Consider the following 24173-nt stretch of genomic DNA (forward strand, 5'->3'; position numbering starts at 1 on the left):
CCTACTGGACCAACAGATCCACGTCAGATGCCATAATCACTCGCCCTTCACTCCTTTCCAGAACATTTTGACACCAAGAACAGCTACATAAGAATCCTACTCATTGACTACACTTCAGCCTTCAACACTATTATCCCCCCTTGCCAGCAAAACCAAGGAACTCATTATTGACTTTCGGCGGGATGTTACTCATGTCCCCCTACACATTAACAGCACTGAAGCGGAACGAGTGGAGAGTGTCAAGCTCCTGGGAGTGGTCATCCACAACAAGGTTTCTTGGACTCTTCATGTGGATGCACTGGTTACAAAGGCCCAACAACGGCTCTTCTTCCTCAGGCAGCTGAGGAAGTTTGGCATGATGGCAAATACCCTTAACAACTTATATAGGTGCGCCATCGAGAGCATTCTGTCTGGATATATCACTACCTGGTACCATTCAAGATCGGAGACAGTTACAGAGAGTGGTGACCTTGGCCCAGCCAATCACAAAAGCCAACCTCCCATCTATAGAATCCACCTACAAGGCCCTTTGTCAAGGAAAGGCTGCCAGCATTCTCAAAGATCTATCCCAACCTGGCAGTGTTTTTCTACAACCTCTACCATCGGGGAGAAGGTACAGAAGCCTGAACACACACACACCAGCCGGTTTTGTAACAGTTTCTACCCTACTGTTGTTAGAATACTGAATGGACTCTCAAACTCTTAACATTCACCTGTACCTGTGTTTTTGTTTTTGCCACTGTTTACCAATTATTCACTTATCTATGCTATTTAACTCTGTGATCTGCCTTATTGCTCGCAACACAAAGATTTTCACTGTGCTTTGCTACACATGACAATAAATTCAATTCAATTCAATTCAACTTAATTTCAAATTTCTCCCTTTTCTCCACAACCCTTTTAACCCTTACTCGTTAAAACATTATCTGTTTCAACCTTAAAAATATGAAACAATCCAGTCTCAATAGCCTTTTGCAATAAAGAATTCCACAGATTCACAAAGATGTGAGAGAAGAAATTCCTTCTCATTTCTGTCATAATTGGGTGACCCAATACTCTGCGATGATGCTGCGTGGTCCTAGACTCTTGCCCATGGAGAAACAATCTTTCTGTCACTATTCTGTTGAGCTCCCTGAGGATCTTGCATGTTTCAACAAGATCACCACTTATTCTAAACTCCAATGAGTGCGTGTCCATCCTACTCAATTTTACCTCATAAGACAATCTTTCCACAAGACAACCTGAGATCAACCTAACAAACCTTTACTGGACTGCCTGCAATGTCAGTATATCTCGTCTTAGATTTATATTTTTTGCTCTGTACTATTTGAAATAAAGGCATTCCTTTCACCATGATGCTGCAGTTAGCCTGGCATATGTGAGATGTCAATGGGGTGGGCAAGACTGGTGTCCCTGGAGCATGCCCAGAGATGTTGGAGCTTGGTGTCCAAGATGGAGGTGCAGAGGAGCAAGCAAACAGCTGGAGTTACTAAGTAGGTACTCAAACCTCCATGTTGGGAATTCTTAGCATCTACGTTCAAAAGTAGAACAGCAGAGTATGTGTTAATTAGGTGAGATGACTTAATAATAAGGGTGACAATGAATGACAATCCCTGTTGACAGGCCTCTCAGCATTCGCAAGCAAGAATCTCATCTTGACATCCAGAACTTACTTGGAAAATGTGACTTGCTGCACCTGGTGTTAAGAAAGGCCTTGCTCAACTTCTCACTTCTCCCAAATGTCATAGACAGTCATTCAGAGCTTGGCAAGAATTTGCCCAGTGCTTCTAACCAAAATCTTCCTGTGCTCTTCTGATGACCTCTCCTTCCTATTGCATCCCCACTACTAAACCCTACATTCAAGGTACAATATACAATTCAGTAGCTTCCAGCATCTGCAAGTTCCTGTGGTTTCCTGTTTGGTGAGCCACACCTTCATAACTGGGAGTAGACCAAAAGACCAGCTGTAGCCTGACTATGAAAATTTAGATTCTTCTTACCATTTGCTCTCTTCACGTAAATAAGGAAGTAAACCATTGATTGTTATACTGAGCAGTGACAGCTTTGATGTCTACCAAGTAAGCTAAATGGGACATTAGTTTATCAATGTATCCTAACAATCAGCAAAATTACTTTCACTTTCTGTACTTTATGATAAACTAGCACAAATAAGCAGATTATTAAACAGAACATTTAGATACCACATAAACTTATTATATAAAGATTTTAAAAGTATATTACATATCATAAGAATTGTGTAATTGAAAATATATTTTTATAATCACTTGTTCAGCTGCATAAAGTTAATTAATCCATTAACGCAGGAAACAGTGTTCTTTATGAAATAAATATTAAGTGGAAACAAAACCAGTGGGAAACACTTTTCGTATTTTCAATACAAACAGGAATTTCCTTTAGCCTTTTCCTATTGCCTGACATATTTTATGCTCCAACCTAGTCAGCACTGCCCTCTTGTGCCATGCCTGAGAAATAAAGAAATGAAGAAGTTTACATTTTTTTTTAATCATCAAAGATTGATTGTAAAACATAATCTTTGACTGCAAATTAGGCCCAGATCTTCTAACAGGCAGATGGTCATTACAGAAACATAAACAGGACATGTACATTGAGACCAGGGGGATGCCCTGACACACCTAACCTACATGGGAATTGCTCTGGAAAATTAAACTTTCAATGGGCAATTACCTGACATCCAGAAATGTCTACAGCACTGAATTAGAGGGAGAGAATTTGGATGGTTCAGCGTCTCTTATTTTAATAGTTACTAGGTAAATAAAATAAGAGATGTTACAGCCTGCTGAACTCTTAGGTAACTATAAAACTGTAGCACAAGCGCATTGCCCTACATTTCTGATTAGATTCAGCCTATTTATCCTCACCATCAACACCCTCCATGACCACTATCCCTACTACATACTTGAACCACATTCCCAATAAGTCCCAGCCTCAATTTCCCAGCTCATCACAACCCCCTGACCCCACAACTCAAGTCCAATGCCCTTACAAAGCCTTCTGGCCTGAAGTGATCTGACCACATTCCTGACTCCTCCCACATCGGCTAGCTTCGGATCCATCTGTCGCTCTACTCCTTGCTGTACCTGCCACCCTGCTCAGGTGCAGGGGATCTTGGGAAGGCAGGAACTGAATGGAAATAATCACTGGAACTGGAGTCCTAAGCCCCAGACTAATGCTGTGGTGTCGTGGCTTCAAATCCCACATCGGTGGCTGGTGGAGTTTGATTTCAATAAAATCAGCAATTAAATGCCAGCGTAAAGGTGAATGTGCAACCATTGTGAATTGCGCAGAAGGAACTTGTCCTAATAATGTCAGGTTACATTGAATTGAAGCGTGGATCTGGAGAAACCCATTCTTTGCAGACAGTTGTGTTCAATAAAACCTGTCGTGTTCACTCACAAGAACAGGTTCCGTTTGACTGTTAATTTGTGTTTGATTTCTATACAATGACCAGCAGGAGCTACTTTATTATTATTTTTATGTTTGACTTCCTGTTTTAGTAAAGGCATTGTGGAACATTTACTTTCTATTTAAAAGAATAGAGAGAACTTTACTCTGTATCTAACCCCCTGCAATCCCTGTGTTTGTTGGGGACAGTGTTGAGGGGACTTTGCATTCTGTTTAAATAAGTAGAGGGAACTTTACCTTCAGTTTACCTTTAGTTCAAAGAGTAGAGGGGGCATAACTCCTTTGTTAACCCTGTACTGTCCCTGACCGGGGAGTGTTTGATGGGGATGGTGTCAAGGGAACTCTACTTTCAGTTTAATTTTAGATCAAAAGAGGGTGTTACTTTCGGTTTTAAAGAATAGAGGAAGATTTACTTTCAGAAAGTTGAGGGAGCTTCATTTTCAGTTTAGGAAAGTACAGGGAGCTTTATTCCATACCTAACCCTGTGCTGTCACTGTAGTGGGAGTGTTTGATGGAAACAGTGTAGAGGACTCTTTACTTTCAGTTTAAAAGAGTAGATCTCACATTACCACATGGTGGCAACAAGGAGTAGACCCAGTGAGTCAAAGATGGTAGTTAAAGCCTCAAGTGAAGTCAGTTAGGTTAAATAACAAGGTGGGCCCAACAACTCAATGGGGTAAATACCCGAAATGAAGCTCAGTGGCATTAGGAGCCAGCTGGGTATAGATCGAATGGCACCCTCATGCACTGAGCCACAAAATGGGAAAGTCCAGATAAAAGCTGAAGAGAGCTTGGGATAGGGATCAGAAGATAGTATGGTTCGCAACAGGAGGATACCAATCAGCCAGTGTAAGTAAAATACTACAGACGCAAAAGTGCTTACAGAGGTGAGGAAACAATGGGAAAGTACAGCATTGGCAAAAGTACTCACAGAGACAGTCCAGGCAGTGAAGGGATTTCACTGGCAGGAACCTAACCCAGCCAGGATTCTGAACATTCAGGAGTGCAAAGAGAGATTATAAATACCTTGTACATAATTCCTAGTCATTAAAATCTTTGATTAAGCCATGCAGCTTATCTAACCTTAGACATCCTTAGACACAAGAAGCTTTTCAGTTCTAGTTTTGCAAGAGAATGTAAAAATCCTTGCATTTCTCTCCTAAGCATCAATTGCAGAAGTCAGGGAATTAAGGTACCAAAGAAGGCACTGGCTAGACACCAAATGGCAATCCTAACATTGGTTTGTTATTTCAGAGAGTACAGAAAAGGAAACCAGTCCACAAGTTGTTTATTGACTCAAATTTGAAATTTCACAGCTACCTGTACTTCTGGAATCTCTGTCAATGAAATCCCAGTTGTCTCTGTCCGACAAAGGACATCAAGTTGCATTTCATACAGGCTGAGTAAGCCTTGACCATCCAGCATTGCCCTTCATCAGCAACACTTAGGCACAACAATCACAATGCAACACTGCCTACGTCACCAAGCTGGCATGGTGGAACTTCCCTCACACATATAACTCCACTCTCTTAAGCTCACTCCGGACATATCCCTACTGACAAACATGACAAGCACCTTGCAAAAGTGCACCACAATGCAGCAAGAATAATAACCTTTGGCTCTTGCTGAAGCACCAAGGTGCTAAGAGACAAGGCAATGCAAGGCATGATTGGTATAAGTGAGTACTAAAAGAGTCAGTGAGCAGCCCTGAGATACAGCCTCAACCAGTCCCTGGGCTGAGTCCCCCTCTCTGTGCATACAAAGTCTCCCTGCTGCAGTCTTTCAACACTAGTTGCAAGGGAAACCTGCAATGCAAGTCTGTGCTTCGTAAGCAGCGTATTTGTGCATCAGACAGGTGACATGGTGGTTGTAAGGAGTTGACAAATGCTGGATGCCAATATCTATGTTTAAAGGATACATGCAGCTGGTGCTGTGGATCATGCCCTGAGGTGGTTATGGTAGGGGATTTTAACTTTCCAAACATCGACTGGGACTGCCATAGTGTTAAGGGTTTAGATGAAGAGGAATTTGTTAAGTGTGTACAAGACAATTTTCTGATTCAGTATGTGGATGTACTTACTAGAGAAGGTGCAAAACTTGACCTACTCTTGGGAAATAAGGCAGGGCAGGTGACTGAGGTGTCAATGGGCGAGCACTTTGGGGCCAGTGACCATAATTCTATTAGATTTAAAATAATGATGGAAAAGGATAGACCAGATCTAAAAGTTAAAGTTCTAAATTGGAGAAAGGCCAATTTTGACAGTATTAGGCAAGAACTTTCAAAAGCTGATTGGGGGCAGATGCTCGCAGGTAAAAGGACGGCTGGAAAATGGGAAGCTTTCAGAAATGAGATAACAAGAATCCAGAGAAAGTATATTCCTATTAGGGTGAAAGGAAAGGCTGGTAGGTATAGGGAATGCTGGATGATGAAAGAAATTAAGGATTTGGTTAAGAAAAAGAAGGAAACATATGTCAGGTATAGACAGGATAGATCGAGTGAATCCTTAGAAGAGTATAAAGGAAGTAGGAGTAAACTTAAGAGGGAAATCAGGAGGGCAAAACGGGGACATGACATAGCTTTGGCAGATAGAATTAAAGAGAATTCAAAGAGTTTCTACAAATACATTAAGGACAAAAGGGTAACTAGGGAGAGAATAGGGCCCCTCAAAGATCAGCAAGACAGCCTTTGTGCGCAGCCGCAGAAAATGGGGGAGATAATAAATGAGTATTTTGCATCAGTATTTACTGTGCAAAAAGATATGGAAGATATAGACTGTAGGGAAATAGATGGTGACATCTTGCAAAATGTCCAAATTACAGAGGAGGAAGTGCTGGATGTCTTGAAATGGGTAATGGTGGATAAATCCCCAGGACCTGATCAGGTGTACCCGAGAACTCTGTGGGAAGCTAGAGAAGTGATTGCTGGGCCTCTTGCTGAGATATTTGTATCATCGACAGTCACAGGTGAGGTGCTGGAAGACTGGAGGTTGGCAAACGTGGTGCCACTGTTTAAGAAGGGTGGTAAGTACAAGCCAGGGAACTATAGACCAGTGAGTCTGACGTCGGTGGTGAGCAAGTTGTTGGAGGGGGAATCCTGAGGGACAGGATGTACATGTATTTGGAAAGGCAAGTACTGATTAGGGATAGTAACATGGCTTTGTGCGTGGGAAATCATGTCTCACAAACTTGATTGAGTTTTTTGAGGAAGTAACAAAGAGGATTGATGACGGCAGAGTAATAGATGTGATCTATATGGACTTCAGTAAGGCGTTCGACAAGGTTCCCCATGGGAGACTGATTAGCAAGGTTAGACCTCATGGAATACAGGGAGAACTAGCCATTTGGATACAGAACTGGCTCAAAGGTAGAAGACAGAGAGTGTTGGTGGAGGGTTGTTTTTCAGACTGGAGGCCTGTGACCAGTGGAGTGCCACAAGGATCGGTCTGGGTCCTCTATTTTTTGTCATTTACATAAATGATTTGGATGCGAGTGTAAGAGGTACAGTTAGTAAGTTTGCAGATGACAACGAAAAGGATTACCTCAGATTACAACAGGATCTTGACCAGATGGGCCAATGGGCTGAGAAGTAGCAGATGGAGTTTAATTCAGATAAATGAGAGGTGCTGCATTTTGGGAAAGCAAATCTTAGCAGGACTTATACACTTTATGGTAAGGTCCTAGGGAGTGTTGTTGAAGTGCAGGTTCATAGCTCCTTGAAAGTGGAGTCGCAGATAGATAGGATAGTGAAGAAGGCGTTTGGTGTGCTTTCCTTTATTGGTCAGAGTATTGAGTACAGGAGTTGGGAGGTCATGTTGCGGCTGTACAGGACATTGGTTAGGCCACTGTTGGAACATTGCATGCAATTCTAATCTCCTTCCTATCGGAAGATGTTGTAAAACTTGAAAGGGTTCAGAAAAGATTTACAAGGATGTTGCCAGGGTTGGAGGATTTGAGCTATAGGGAGAGGCTGAACAGGCTGGGGCTGTTTTCCCTGGAGCGTCGGAGGCTGAGGGGTGACCTTATAGAGGTTTATAAAATTATGAAGGGCATGGATAGGGTAAATAGGCAAAGTCTTTTCCCTGGGGTCAGGGAGTCCAGAACTAGAGGGCGTAGGTTTAGTGAGAGGGAAAAGATATAAAAGAGACCTAAGTGTCAACTTTTTCACACAGAGAATGGTACGTGTATGGAATGAGCTGCCAGAGGAAGTGGTGGAGGCTGGTACAATTGCAACATTTAAGAGGCATTTGGATGAGTATATGAATAGGAAGGGTTTGGAGGGATATGGGCTGGGTGCTGGCAGGTGGGACTAGATTGGGTTGGGAAATCTGGTCAGCATGGACAGGTTGGACTGAAGGGTCTGTTTCCATGCTGTACATCTCTATGACTCTATGTACTTTGCTCACATGCAGCATGGAGGTCTTTTGGAGCAAGCAGCAGGGTATATCTGTCAGGTACCCACTCTGGTTTCCATCAGATTTTCTCAACATCTGGCTTGTTCAGTGTGTTTGGAAAGAGAAAACTGAATATTAGTGAAGCAAGTTGGGCTACCAACAAACAATAATCCCTCATAATTAGAAGCACACCACTGCCTAGCAAGAAACTACCATGCCACTAGTCAAAAATATCAAAGATGGAGTGAGATGTTCCAGATGTTGAGATGCGTTTCACCAGACCTTCTTCCGATTCTGTCACAAACCAGAATACCAATCAGCTAGTGTAAGTAAAATATTACAGATGCAAAAGTACTTACAGAGATGAGGAAACAATGGGAAAGTACACCATTGGCAAAAGTACTCACAGGGACAGTCCAGGCAGTGAAGGGATTTCATGGGCAGGAACCTAGCCCAGCCAGGATTCTGGACATTCAGGAGTACAAAGAGAGATTATAAACACATTGTCCATAATTCCTAGTCCTCATTGCTCAGATGTCTATAAGATTCCATTCTGAGTTTTTGCGTCCATTCATTTGTAAGATTTTCTCTTTTAAATAGTTTCTACTAAAACAATATGATGAGTTTTGTCTTGTAATGGAGAAGATATAGTCAAGGTTGATGTTGTTATGACACAGCGGTGAACCCTTCTGCTAATTAAACCAAACACCCAGAAAAGCTCACCTTGCCTTGTAATCTGTTAAAATATGAGTAACAGAGAGTCCACTATTTGAGGAAGTCCACCATTTAAAGAAAATACCATTAATTTATTCCTTAACTCTAAAAGTGTCATTAAACAACAATTATTTACAACTATTTACAATAAGCCCCCTTTCTCTTAACTGCTTATTATCTGCATCCAACTCTATAACATTATATGGTTCCAATTAAAAAAACATTAATATTGGATCAACTTAATTACAAAACCACACAGCGGTTATTGTCATCAGTGTCTATCTTCTTCTGGCTAAAGATCTCCCAGGGTTGTCTTCTTTCTCTTTACTGTGAAGGCGTTTCATATGAAAAAGGTACCTTTGATAAAGAGTGTTTTGCTGGCAGCTACTCTGTCCATGGAAGTTGGTCCCTGTCCAACTTTCAAATTGCCTGCTTGCTTATACCCCAAACATTGGATCATCTTAATGATCCGAGGTTGGCAAAAACAATAAAGTCAAACTTGATTAGGTTTTAATATCCTGGGGCATAATTTAAACAGATTAGCTAAATTCAAAGTGTTGTCAAAACAACAACCAAAACTCAGTTATCCATTTCGCAGCCAAGTGTTACATATTTTCAGTTTTCCAGTACACTCTGAGATTACCAGCTAGTCATAGGACAGGTGCTTGTAAGCAAGTGCAAAACAGCATTCACTCTCTCTTAAAGGTACAGTAAACACCTTCAGCTTCATAACAATGTGGGAATAAAATAATGTAATTTATGTAGTAAAAGCCATCTAACTTTACCATGTAATTTAAAGTCTATCAAAAGGCACAGTCATAAAGCTCAGTGAAAGTAAAGCATTGTTTGAAATAGATAATCAGAGGATGAAAAAGTGTGTCCATACTGAAAACTGAAACTGTGCATATTAAATACCTCTTTGCTTAATGCATTGTCAAAAACAATGACATAATGCTAATCAAGTCAATGAGTATCTTACAAAGTAATATCTTAGAATTTTTAGCAATATTGGTACATAAATGCTTCATGGAATTGTAAGCTAACACTGAGCTTTATTTTAATAGATGCCTCTCCAAATAGGATAGCATGAGGTCTTTCATTTTGGACAGAGATTTGTACTTCTAAACTCACCAGAAATTAAATGGATGAAATTTCTTATGCTGGTGGAGACAGAAGAACAAAATAACTTTTAATAAGTCAAATTAACTTTGGCCCTTATGCTTGTTTCTAACAGAAATAAGAATCGGAAGATGTTATAAACTATCAGAGTAAAAACCTCAAATCTCACAAGCATGGTATGAAATACTCAGCATGCATAAAATTAGCATACTCCTTTTAGGCTATGGACACGTTTGCAGATTGCACAATCCCACTGCGTAGTGGAACACCATGCATGCAAAATGGAAAACTGTACATGTGAATCCCAGAATCATACATTTGCAATGGACTGAAAATTGGGCCATATACAAATATAATTATCCATTATATTGCCCCAGCAGCAAAGACGGAAAATTATAAATTTTATTTTGTGTTTCCATTACCTCCAAAATAGATTCACATATTTTTTTCAAAGCAATCACAGAAGATAAATTGATTGCAATCACTCTCATTTTGCTTAAAAATCATTCTCCACTCTTTTTAAATAATTGAGGATCTAATAAAATGCAGGGCATTTCAACTACTCCTGTAGATATTGACATAATATCCTCATAGCATTTATATATCAGACAGGACCCTCCGTGGAAATTTACAATTTAGAAAGAGTCATGATGTGGAGGTGCTGGTGTTGGACTAGGGTGGGCAAAGTCAGAAGTCACACAGCTTCAGGTGGTAGTCCAACAGGTTTATTTGAAATCACAAGCTTTTGGAGCGCTACTCCTTCGTCAGGTGAAGCGAGTTACAAATCATAAGTTGCTGGTTGATTTGTGTTGTTCCATTACTGTTAGCCTTGCAAAAACTACAGCAGGAGGATTTTCTGTTCTGCATCAACAAATTTAGCAAGACATAACAATTTTTGCCCATTCATTTCAAAGAGTGGATGGAAGATTCTTCAACTCAGATTGCTCTCCACACCAAAATTCAATAATGGGGGCATGAAATTGATGCTAAAACCCTTCATTATTAACATTAGATATGTCATATATTTCACTAAATTTTGTAGTCCCAGCATGAGCAATTGAAATCTCAATTTGGATCTTACAGTTCACAATTATTCAGAATTATAGATGGTCTGACACAACTGTAACCACCAAGATAATGTTTTAGCTCATCTTTACAATTAGTCACATCATTTGTATAATTTATGGTCTTCAGGTCATAGAAGACAATACCTATGCTATTTTGAATAGGTAATTTAGGAGCTTTAATTTGCACTGAAACTGCACTGAAAGAGAATGGGTGTAAATTTGGCTTTTTTGACAATGTCTGTGTTTGCGACATGCTTGTTAAAATGTCAAACTGCCCCTGCCTTTATAATATTTACATTAAGATGAAAAATCTATTGGTTCATGGTTAAGTATCTCAAATGAAAATATCATATGATGTCAATGTCCTAACATTAAGAAATGAAAATGATCAACGTTCATGGCAAAGTGACCTTGTTTACAATGGAACAGAGTCTGACTGAAATCTGTTTATTTATTTTTCTCTACATGGCCACAGGAACTGGAGAGTTGCTAATTCAATGAATGTAGCAGGTTTGATAATCATCAAGATTGACTAACAGCTGCTTTACAATTACCAGCGATAAAAGGACAAGTTAAAAATTCAATAGAGAAAAATATTTTTTGCCGCAACTAAATTCCTGCATTTTCCCTGGGAAATTCAAACAGATAATTACATACTGAGGAGCTTCAAATCCAAATAAGCTGTATTGTGATGGATGACAAAGCTTCTAAAAGGTAGCACTGAAGAGTTTTCACAAAGATTAAAATTACACAATTATATCTAAACAGATCAGAAAATATTGGTTTGCAGCCATCAATAGAAATTAATTTTCAGTGGAATGCTTGTTTAAACTCACCCATAGGGGTGAGTTTCCCATTCAGTAAGTTAAATTGAAATTGCTTCTGTATCAGTGATAGAGATTCATGTTCTTCTTGTAATTGTTGGAAAGAATTTGAAGGTTGGCTCAATGAATGGTTTATTTACAGCCTCAGATCATCTCCACCACAAACATTACCGACTTTCATCTCAGCAACATTACTTGCTTCCATCCTTGACTCAGCCTACCTGCTGCTGAAACCTTCATCCACATATTCATTAGCCCCAAACTCACCTTCTATAACTCATCTTCCACTGTCCATAAACACAACCTCATCCAAAACTCTTTGCCACTATTGTAATTCACCCCAGCAGAGGGAAGATTTAATTGAGGTCTTCAATATTATGAGCAGACGAGATAGTGTGGAATGAGAGACCGATGTCCATTAGCAAAAAGGTCAACAACCAGGAGATACGAATTATTAAAAAGTTTAGAGGGAAGTTCAGTTGTAAATTCTTTTCACCAGTAGGGTGGAGGAGTCTGGAACTTATTGCTTCAAAGCGAGTGGTAGAGACAAAACCTTCACTTTGTCATAACAAAATAAAATTTGGATATGCACTTGATACACCATAATCTACATGGTCATAGAGCTGGCAGTGAGATTAAGTTGAATAATTATTTCTCAGCCAGCACACAGAAAGTAGCCAATCTTTCAGTTTTTCTACAGTTTTATGAGGAGTCAATCTATGTCTCCATTAAATCACTGGTAGGATCCAGAAGTAAAGAAAGTCAGGGCTGTGGCAAACTCTGGTAACATTTGACTACCTGCTTTGTTTGGGTGGAGGTCTAGTTCCAGAATGTTGCTGACTCTTGACATGACCTGCCTCAAAGATGTGAGCCTTCGGAGAAACCAACACTCTGACATGGATGGAAGGATCATCTGCAGCCTGCATACTTTATGTGGGATTATTAGCTCCTTCAAGCCAGAGTTCTATGGTCGTTCCTTCTGTCCTGTTCAGCACCACAGTAGGTAACTTATGGTGGTGATGTTGGGACTCCCATTTTTCTTTTTCTGAGGGCCAAGTTACACATTGTTGTATGGGAGCAATACATGAAGGTTGACAGCAAGGGAGTTGAGATGTATTTAAATATGCAGCAGAACATTTGTAAATTCAGAAAGTTAAATAATTCTGAAACTAGTAATCTCAGGATGATGAAAATAATCTGGCAAGTAGAAGCCTATCACTAATTGTGAGCAATGTTGATTGTTGCAAACTGTCTTCTAGTTCATGAATGCCCTTTAGGGGAGGAAATTTACTGCCCTTACCTGTTCTGTGATGTCAGGCCCATAATGGTTCACTCAACTTTTAAATGGCTTAGTGCCTCAGTTCAAGTGTCACCTAAGAGTGGAAATATTCAGTGGCTCTACCAGCAATACCCAAATTCCATGAAAGAATAAAGAAAAAACATTTTGGAAGTAACCTAAGGAGTGAGAACACAGAGCAACCACCAAAGGAGAGCAAAGTGAGGTGTCATGACTGGGTCAAAAGAGGGGGAGTAGACAGTAGGCAAGTATCTACAATGGTCTGAGAGTAAAAGGCAAATAGTGGTAATGGGTTCAGTTCTGAAAGGGTTGCCAATGTGCACAGACGAAAAGATATGAAGAATTGGGGTATAGGTAAAAGTAACAACTGCTGAGTCAGCCAGTGACACCCATATCCAATAAATGATTAATAATAATCATACAAATACATACAATACACACACTATAAAGCTGGAGTAAGAAGCTTAGTGGTGGAATGAAGACAATTTATAGACTATGTAAAGTGTGCATCCATGAAACAATGTTTAGGTTTGGACTCAGCTGTGGAAAGGCAGGGAATACATAAGTTTGTCAAGGGATAAACTATGATGAATGGCACAGGTAGAGACTATCCAGTGATCTCAGAGAGTGGGCAAGGATCAGAGTTAATCAGAAGCCAGACATTGTTTTTGTTATCCAGGAGAGCACTCCAAATCCAGTGACCAGCAGGGTTAAGAGCTGTAAAGACTAGCCGAAGCAAGGTAAATATCAAATGAGGGCATGCCAATGAGGGAACGAGTCTGGTGATAGAAGCTTGCTCTCTTATTGACTAAGTTTGATATGTTATCCTGTACCTTTGAACCTTAAATACTTTCTGCATTTCCTTTGCTTTTCTCAAAATCATTATTTAGTTGATAATTTATTGAAATTTCTGCTGCAATGCTTTCTTTGCTCAGATAAAATGTTGATAACGTGTTGATGTTTTCAGTGCTATAAGAAATATTCACAGAGTTTCTACACTGATCCGTGTAGAACAGACACTTGTGTAAACGTTTCTCATCAATATTGTTTTGTGAACAAGATCAAGATGGCCAAAATCCTTCTGTGGGCTGGTAAGGGCAATACTTAGCTACTATACCTAAATATTTCTCAACTGTAATTTGTAAATAGAACTACATTTTAATACATTAAAAATTCATATTAAATTATGACTGTTTAAAATTATTTAGAATGTTTTCACTTCAATAAATGCTGCCATGCCCATTTTACATTTTCCTTTTTATTTTAGTGGGATTTGTGCTGCTATTAGAAGTGTACAGTGGTAAGCAGCAACAGATTTTAACCTTTTATTGTCAATGATTGTTAAATTGACCACGACCTTATATGTTCCTATGGTTAGCTTAATTTTTAAAAATCATAAACTGCAAATTTCTGAGCATTGTCATCAATGTGTTTTCAAGCTTAAATTCAAAGTTGATGAATAGTGCAGGCAATTTGTTTTTCCTTAGTATGTTATTCTGCTCAGAAGCTGTTAGTGCTGTTGCCTCTGAGAAGTTGCTGGACAAAGGAGCACCCAAGTTTTAAATGTCATTACACATGACATACACTGACATTTGTAGTGGTATTTTGTATTACAAAAGATTATTTAATAAGTAATATCAATACAGTCTGACAAAATCAGTTGGACAGTAAATTCTTTCAATATTTGTTTTTGATTTCTGAGCAAACTGTATATGTTTGGGAAGGCAAGGCAATCAACACACATTACAATGCTGGAAATAAATACATCATAACATAACGTCACTAACATCATGGAAAAAATTTGGTTTAAATATTATTTCATTTTTCAATATTGGGAATAAAGTCACAATAATAGAAAATTAGATTGGTGGAATATATGTACTTGCATTCTCATACTATTCAAGCATATAAGTTATGCTATCTCTAAGATCACAGTTGTTTTGCTAATGTCATCATTCCATCTATGCCATACTGATTTAAAGATGACTAATATCACCAATGAATAATACATTAAAATGTATCATTTTAGGATGACCTGTTAATCTAACACTAGTTGTTTGCCATGGCATTTTCTGTTTAAAATCAGACACATCCAAAGATATACGTTTGGGTCAAACAGAAACTCCTTGCCTACACTGTTTTAAAACAGGGCTGTTAATTGCATCCCCCATCACTGCAGCTAACAGGGAATCTACATTGGTAATTGTGGCTCAGTTAAGGATTCACGTATCAATACATCCTGACACCACCATGCAGTACCAAGGGAGTGCTACATTATCAGAGGTGACACCTTTTGGATGAGACATTCACTTGAGGCCCACTCTGTCTTTTCAAGTGGATATTGTTGGTTTTATGATCCTGGAGCAACCTTGTGATTACGTCATAGAGATGCACCTCAGTGGATATAAACAGCACAATGTGGGTGGAATCAGATAACAAGATAGAAACTGATGCAGAGAAGCATGTGGAGTGATCAATTAGCATAAGGCACTAGGCGTTTATGGGACAGTATTCCAACAGTGAAATTAGAGCTTAGGACATTTCTGATTACTGTTTATTGTCATTTTTAGCCTTAATATATAATAAACAGTGTTATAAAGAGGCCCAAGGCTGAAGACAAGTCTTGACCTTGTCATCACCTCAATCTGTCTGTCCTGAACCCAAACCATGTGGTAATAAAATCGCACCATATAAGAGACAAAAAAGATCCCAAGATACTAATTTGAAGCAGTCCAAGAAGTTATTCACAGTCTCCAAGCTAATATTTACCCTTCAACTACCATCACAAAAAAAGCTGGTCATTGCACCTTCTCCCATGTCCTTACACCAAATGTACACACCAGACCTTGTCATCACATCGGCTGCCACCACAAACAATATTGTCAGCCAATGATCGCCATTAGTAGCTATTGATTCTCCAAGATTGACCTTTATCTGTTCCTTTATCTAGCCAACTGTTTTATTCTCTCTCTGAGCTCCGTCTCCACCTATCGCTTATTCTTCGCTCCTCATTTCCCCCATCCCATTTTCAGCATATATAGCAACTTCTTCTCACTAAAATCAGCTCTGAAGAAGGGTTACTGGAACCTTTCTGTCCACAAATCCTGTTGATTTTTTCCAGCAATTTCTGTTTTGTTTCTAATCATTGTATGTTGTGTTTTGCTTTGAAAATTAATGGCCATGTTTCTGACATCATAACAGTGACTACACTTTAAAAGTACTTCATTGGCTATAAGGTGCTTTGGAATGTGCCATATAAATTCAAGTCATTCTATATAGACATGACATAAAGCTCTTTTTTCATCTTTAAAGGTGTCATTTTCACTTCAAGTGTTTCTACCTCCAAGTTATCTTTTTGAAATGTAAATTCTAATTATAGAACCAAGCAACTAATAACATTTTCTAACACAGCTTCAGGCAAGGACTATAAACTGGTTTGTTACTACACAAACTGGGCCCATAAAAGAGGAGACTGTAAGTTCTTACCAGAAGACATTAACCCCAGGTTATGTACCCATCTCATTTTTGCTTTTGCTGTTATTGGCAATAACCATCAAATCGTTGCCCAGGAAAATGACGATGAAGATCTTTACATCTCATTTAACAATCTTAAAAAGAGGTAAGTTTATTTTGTTTCAAATATCTCTGAAGTGCTTTTCTAAACAATTTTGTTTTCCATCATAAAGGTTCTTCACAAAATATTATCACAATAATGAAATCACACTCTTCAAAATGGGAAATCAGTTTTGGAAAACAATGCATGTAAATACCACCAGTTTAAAATAAAATTTGCTTGAGATTTATTGCACTGTACAGAAATGGATCTAAAATAAAAGAAAGAAATTACTTCTTAGAAATCTAATTATAACAGCCATTGTGATAATCCAGCTATGAGAAAGTGAAGACTACAGATGCTGGAGGTCAGAGTCAAAAAGTGTGGTGCTGGAAAAGCACAGCTGGTCAGGCAACATCCAAGAAGCAGAAGATTCGACGTTTGAGCATAAGCTCTTCATCAGGAATATGGGGGAGTTCCAAGGGGGCTGAGAGATAAATGGGAGGGGGGTGGGGCGAGGGGGAAGGTAGCTGGGAATGCCACCGTAGGAAGTGTAAAACCTGCACCCACACCTCCCCAAAGGATCCTTCCACGTGCAGCAGAGATTTTCCTGCACCTCCACACGTGTCATCTACTGTGTCCGTTGCTCCCATTATGGAGTCCTCTACATTGGGGAGACAGGATGCCAACTTGATAAACGTTTCGGAGAACATCTCTGAAACATACGCACTCAACAACCCTCACTTGGCCAAACACTTCAATTCCCCCTTCCACTCTCCAAGGACATTCAAATCCTTTTCCTCATCTCCCCTCCCCCAACCTTATCCAAGATCCAACCCTCCAAATCAGCACCGCCCTCTTGAACTGTCCTACCCTGTCCATCTTCCTTCTCATCTATTCGCTCCACCCTCCTCTCTGAACTATCACCTTCGCTCCCACCTCCATCTACCTATCGCATTCTTTGCATCTTCCCCCTAAGCTCCACCCCTCCCATTTATCTCTCCCTTGGGCCTCTCCCACATTCCTGATGAAGAGCTTATGCTCAAAATGTCAATTCTCCTGCTCCTCGGATGGTGCTTGACCGGCTGTGCTTTTCCTGCACCACACACTTTTTGACTCTAATAATCCAACTATGCACTAATTTCAACTCGCACAGAAATAAATTACAATTTTTTTCCACAACTTAAAAACTACTCAATTAGAGCATGGTCTTTATCCAAACTAAATGTTGTATTATACATTTTAATTTTAATCTCTCAGCTTCACTGTATTGGGTGCTGCTAATTTAGAAAAAGTTGTAATTATTGCTCTCAATCAGATCTTTCTTTGAGCCTGATTTGTTTTTGTTTAAATAAATTCAACACAGAATTCTAGAAATATCCTGCAGATCTAGCAGCATTTGGAGACAGAGAAACAGAGAGAAAAATTCACTGAGTATTTTGTTAAGTGAGATCCAAAGTGTCTGATCCACCATGGCTCCTCGTGACCTTTCTCACACAACCTTCTCGCTTCACCTCATTAAGTAGGCAACAGGGCTTTTGGACAGTTATGTGGTGGGACAGACAGAAGCACTCATCACTGCTGGGATCTTCTTGCATTCTTGCTGCCAGAACTGTATTTAATGTCCAGCCAAACACTACTTCAGTTGTTACAGGATTATAACTGGGGTGGGAGTGGACTTTGATGATGTTGGCTGACTCTCCGTGTCAACGAGAAGTGTAGACAGAGTCAAATGGATGTAAGGTTGGTTTGTGTGATGATTTGGGCTGTGTCCACAACTTTCTGTAGTTTCATATGGTCCTGGGCAGAGCAGTTAACATACCAAGTTGTGATGCATCAGATAGAATACTTTCTAAGGTGTATCTATAAAAGTTGGTGAGGATCTTGCTTTTTGCTGTTGAACAGTGATGAAACAAATGAACAGTCCTTTCAGACATGAACTATGAATGATCCTTGAACTATGACATTGAATCTGCAGCCAAGGCATTGTACTTTCGAGTAGACAACACTGATCCTAAATTAATTGGTACAGATTGTGCCAGGGCCTGGCCCACACATATTATTACACTTACCCACAACCATCGAGTGTGGATACATAAACAATAATAATTCACACATCTTCCGAGGGAAATTCTAGATTTCAGATTTTTCAGGGAAGTCAAGACCAGAAGATATAAAATGGACCTGTTGGAAATGTTTGCCTTGCTCTATCTTTGTAGTTCATCAGTCTGAGGTGTCAAAAAGATGTCACGTTTAGAGCCTATTGTCTCGTAGTAGTCTGTCTGGCCCAAGGACCTTGACAGGACAATTCTCCAGTATGAGGAAGCAGTGGCAACTCCCAGGATATCTGTCACAGATCTCCAAGATTTAGCAATGATGGTCATATGTATTTTAAACATCAATGTACTGTAAGCTTCATCATTTGAGGAACTATACAAGTCAGAGACAGCTGTTATCAAAGCAACATTGCTGCAGCTGACAGTGCCTGCATCTCAGGAAAGTCAATGATAGTGGAAACTGCCGAGCCACTTTCACTCTTCTCATCTTGGATGGCTCTTGAAGACGTATGCACTGGAAAATATTACAACAGTTACATCTGGTTGCATTTATAGATCGAGAATGGGGAGATTCCTGGCTGCACCTCGAAATGAACTACTTGCTTTAATATTCAGGGCAGATTTGACCTTGACAGTGACCAGAATGGGATTATCACTTAGTCCTCTAAGCTCAAGTTCTGCTCCAGCAGCTGATCCAGGCCAATGATAACAGCACAGGATAGCATTGTCTTCATAGTCGATTCAAGATCAGAAAGTGTCCAGCTATGGCAATCTTCATGTCAGATACTTGAGCAGATGCTGCCAAAACGAGAACAAATTTTGCTGAAAGTATTCCTGTGTTCTTACATCCATCACAATGAAGCCTCGTGTTATGCCAATAAACAGTGTGGCATGGAATCTTCCCAAGGATGGTATTGCCATGCCTCATTAAGGAACTCTGATGTATGCCAACTTATTCAAATGTGCAACCAACATTTTCATGCTACATTGCAGGAATAAATTCTGCCAGTAAACTAGCAAGATGTTCCCATCTCCCTAATCCCCCAGTGAGAAGGCAGTATTCCATATTTTTGCACACAGACAGCTTACTGTGCCAGTTCTGAAGGTAATAAAGAGTCAAACACATTACTGCGGGACTCTGGAGTCACATATAGACCAGACCAGGTCAGCATGGCAGATTTTCTTTCCTGAAGGTTTTAGTGAAAGTGATGGGTTTTTAAACAATGATGGTAGTTTAATAGTCAGCATTATTGAAAGTAACTTTTAATTTCAGATTTTGCTTAGTCAATTGAATTTAAATTCTATCAGCTGCCATGGCGGTATTTGACCCCAGTAATCTCAATCGTCACAGCATTAGTAATCAAAAGATTCAGACTAATGTGTGCAATTCTGGTCTCCCTCCTATCGGAAGGATGTTGTGAAAATTGAAAGGGTTCAGAAAAGATTTACAAGGATGTTGCCAGGATTGGAGGATTTGAGCTGTAGGGAGAGGCTGAATAGGCTGGGCTGTTTTCCCTGGAGCATCGTAGGCTGAAGGGTGACCTTATAGAGGTTTATAAAATCATGAGAGGCATGGATAGGGTAAAAAGACAAGGTTTTTTTTCCCTGGGGTGGAGGAGTCCAGAACTAGAGAACAAAGGTTTAAGGTGAAAGGGGAGAATATTAAAATGGACCTAATGGGCAACTTTTTCACGCAGAGGGTCGTGCACATATGGAGTGAGCTGTCAGAGGAATTGGTGGAGGCTGGTGCAATTATAACATTTAAAAGGCATCTAGATGGTTACATGAATAGGAAGATTTTAAACGGATATGGGCCAAGTGTTGGTAAATGGGACTAGATTAGGTTAGGATATTTGTCGACATGGACAAGTTGGACAGAAGGATCTGTTTCAGTGCTGTACATTTCGATGTCTCTATGACTAGTGTAGTGACATTACAATTACACCATTCTGTCAACTAAAACTCTTCAGTTAAAATAATCAATCAAACATGGCAGACAATCACTTAGGATGAAATAAAATAAAATATGGTAATAGTAGACTAAGAGTAGCATGGATTTTGCAGCTGCTCCTGAGTTTCAGGCTTATTTTTAGATTTACTTCCAGATTTCTTATATTTGTTACATTTCAGTAGTATAAAATTTTTATTTTGATTTATTTTTAGTTCTTTTATACTCAAAATCAACATTTAGATAAGTACAAGAAAGAAATGTTTGGACAGATATGGGCCAAGTGCAGGCAGGTAGGACTAGTTTAGCTTGAGATTATAGTCAACATGGACCAAAGGGTCCGTTTCCTTGCTATATGACTCTATGATTCTTTTATCCTATTTTTAGAAAGAATACTTTATTACAGAATGGGCTTTATATTCTTTTAAAATTAATTATCATCGCTTCTGATTTTCACAGGAACCCAAACTTGAAAACACTCTTATCTGTCGGAGGCTGGAATTTTGGAACTGAAAAGTACGTTTTTTTCTCAGCAGCAATTTTCTACCATTATACAAATCATGTTATTTCTAGTGTGTTAATGAAATGAGAAATACAGAAATATGTGAAACTTCATACCAGAAGATGAGAGTCCATGTCTACTGGTGATTTCTAAAAATATTTCAATGCTTTTCTTTGACCTGTTAACTGCATTGCTGCCAGTACACTTTAAGAAAAACATTCTTAAGCCAATGGAATCAGGATGTTGTATCGATTCAGTTCACGAGTGTTTATCTTAATACATTATTTTAGAGTTCTCTGAAATTTAAAGGAATGAGAGATGTTGTTTAGCAGTGCACAAAATTTTTGAGAAAACTTGACAAGTTAGAAACTGAGAGAATATTTTTCCAGCTGGAGAGTCTAGAATTGCATAAGATGCTGGTGAGGCCACAACTGTGTATTGTGTGCAGTTCTGCTCACCATATTACAGGAAAGATGTAATTGCTCTGGAGAGAGGGCAGAGAAGATTTACTAGAATGTTGCCTGGACTGTAAAATTGTGGCTATGAAGAGAGTTTGGAGAGGTTGGAGTTGTTTTCCTTTGAACAGAGAAGGCTGAGGGGTGACATGATGGAAGTAAACAAAATTGGGATGCGTAGAGATACAGTAGACATGAGGAACCTGTTTCCTTTGGCATGGAGTTCGAAAAGAAAGGTCATAGACTCAAGCTAAATGGCAGAAGGATTAGAGGAGTGTGAGGAAAACCCTTTACACAGAGGATGGTAGGTGTCTGGAATTCACAACCTGTGTTGGTGGTAGAGGCAGCGGTTCTTTTTAAAAAGACCTGGATCTGCATTTTAAGTTCTGTCAGCTGTAGGGTCATGGTCCATGTGCAGGAAGATGGGATTGGAAAGGGCATTTAGGTATCTTTGGGTCAGCCTGGACAAGATAGACTGAATGCCCCCCTTCTGCGATGGATCAATTTCATAGTCATCTCAGAACAGAATCAACAATTTTAAAAAGATTTGAAGAGAAATTTCTTCACTGTATTTTGTGGATCTTCTGAATTCTCTACTCCAGAGAGCTGTGGACATTCCAATGAGATTACTCACAATTGAGATTGATAGAACTTTTGGTACAAAGCGAATTTAGGGACATTGAGAAATACGGCACGAAAGTTAGTAGATGAAGATGTTCAGCATGATCTTACCAAAGTGCAATGCAGGCCCAATGGAATGTTGTCAACACTTAATTCTGTTTCTTATGCCTTTATATCTTTCAGGTTCACTGCCATGGCTTCCAGCAAAGATACTCGTCTAATATTCATTAAATCTGTTATAGAATTCCTACGACAAAAAGATTTTGATGGTTTAGATCTACATTGGGAGTATCCAGCATTTAATAGAAGCCCATACCAGGACAAACAGCGCTTTACTTTGTTGGTTCAGGTGAGTTACATTATACCTTAAATCATGAGTTATCAGGGGATTCAATCTGTGCAACTATGTTTTAAAAATTAAATATAGATCATATATTATATAACAAAAAGACTTATCATCAACTTCGTAATGAGAAAAATCACTAATAAGAAGTGTCCACATTTAACAGTTATATTTGACTTGAATTGAATGATGTATTGTCACTTGTATGTAACAAATAAATAGTGAAAAGTGTAAAATGTAGCCATGCTCTGGCACCATTTTGAGTTACAGAAGATATTAAGATATAACTAGAATATAATTAAAAACAGAGTTCTTTCACCCTGTTTGTGCTCTGCTCGAAATAGGGGGGCGGTTTCCAGAACAGGTTCCAGTCCATCAACACATCCTTGTATCACAGTCCATTCCAGAAGTCACCGTTACTGCGTTCCAGATTTACCACATTGGGCCTACCACGCCGCTGCCAATGCAACCACCAGTCCCACCGATCTGTCAAAGTACCGAATTGGGCCAAAATCCTGATTCTGACGCAGATCACTGATGCCACCTTCGCCGCCAACTGCAAGGGCTTCTCTGCTGTCACTGCCATCTCGAAAGCAGTGCCACTGACACTGTCTTGAGTCCTGCACTGGTGGGCCCATCAACATTAATGTCACTACACTCTGGCAGTATCTGTCACCACTGGGCCCACACTCGCTGCCATCATGAGCTGCATAACGCCTCTCCCCAAGCAGACAACTCTTACTGCCATTGCTGTACATGCTCAGAAGGCTAGGCCCAGCTTTGCTCTTCTCAAGGCACCAAAAAGGCTTTTAAAGTGGAAAAGAAAAGGAAAAATGAAAGAGAGCAAAAGTATGATTACATTACAATGTGGAAACAGGCCCTTCGGCCCAACAAGTCCACACCAACCCGCCAAAGCGCAACCCACCCATACCCCTACATTTACCCCTTAACTAACACTACGCGCAATTTAGCATGGCCAATTCACCTGACCTGCACATCTTTGGACTGTGGGAGGAAACCGGAGCACCCGGAGGAAACCCATGCAGACACGGGGTGAACGTGCAAACTCCACACAGTCAGTTGCCTGAGGCGGGAAATGAACCCGGGTCTCTGGCGCTGTGAGGCAACAGTGCTAACCACTGTGCTACCATGCCGCCCACGGAGAAAATTTAAAAAGAAAGCAGATGGAAGTGGATGAGACCTGGGCTAGGAGCTCAGATGCAACACTGCTAGTCTGCTGCCATCTTGATTTGGCAACAAGAATTCAAATCTTAACTCACAAAAATAGATGATTTACAGCATGTCAGAGGTTAAGACGAAAGAATTCTATCAAGGGATTTGATTCAGCTCAAGCCTGCTTTTACTAGAAATGATACAAGGATACAGCTTTGCTTTTAAATGCAAGGTACATACCTTCATTCTAATAGATTTTTCAAAGTAGCTGAGTCTCCGAGACATGGGGAATTCAGCAACTTTAATAAAGCAAGATGTGCAGAATCTACAAGTTAAGTGCCATAATAGTTTCTGCTTGGGGGCGGAGCGGGGAAGTTTTCTCCAGACACGACATTCTACCTAATTAAACAGCCACTGCCTAGGATTTCTCTGATTCCACATGTTCCCCATCACACACACACCTGTGATTATAAAACTCCTCCTGACCAGATCTGTCAGACTGTACCACTGCATTTACCCATTTCGTTAACCCAACTGAAGTGTGTCAACAGGCCAGAACCCCACAAAAATTTAAATCAACCCTGTAACCAAATTCTGCAAGATATTGAGGAAATCCATTGAGTTCTCCAAAGTTGCAACATTTATGCCCCTGCCACAGAATAAAC

The 24173-nt window shown here is 39.7% G+C and overlaps 2 protein-coding genes across 3 annotated transcripts in view; one reads left to right on the top strand and one right to left on the bottom strand.

Moving 5' to 3' along the window:
* Positions 1 to 24173, top strand: part of LOC122563132 (acidic mammalian chitinase-like) — a 50094-nt gene that overhangs the window by 13579 nt on the left and 12342 nt on the right. The window contains exons 2-6 of one of the 2 annotated variants that reach the window (XM_087973540.1): positions 13824 to 13947; positions 14124 to 14156; positions 16268 to 16475; positions 20874 to 20930; positions 22176 to 22341. In XM_087973540.1, the coding sequence (XP_087829666.1) occupies positions 13923 to 13947; positions 14124 to 14156; positions 16268 to 16475; positions 20874 to 20930; positions 22176 to 22341 (489 nt within the window). In that variant the 5' untranslated portion in view covers positions 13824 to 13922. The other variant, XM_043716583.2, reaches the window with a different exon arrangement.
* Positions 1 to 24173, bottom strand: part of LOC122563131 (uncharacterized) — a 91436-nt gene that overhangs the window by 8443 nt on the left and 58820 nt on the right. The window lies entirely within an intron of this gene.

Source organism: Chiloscyllium plagiosum, unplaced genomic scaffold (genome assembly GCF_037043375.1).
Source record: "Chiloscyllium plagiosum isolate Xiang-an unplaced genomic scaffold, Cpla_swu_hap1 HiC_scaffold_26, whole genome shotgun sequence".
NCBI classification, from domain to species: domain Eukaryota; kingdom Metazoa; phylum Chordata; class Chondrichthyes; order Orectolobiformes; family Hemiscylliidae; genus Chiloscyllium; species Chiloscyllium plagiosum.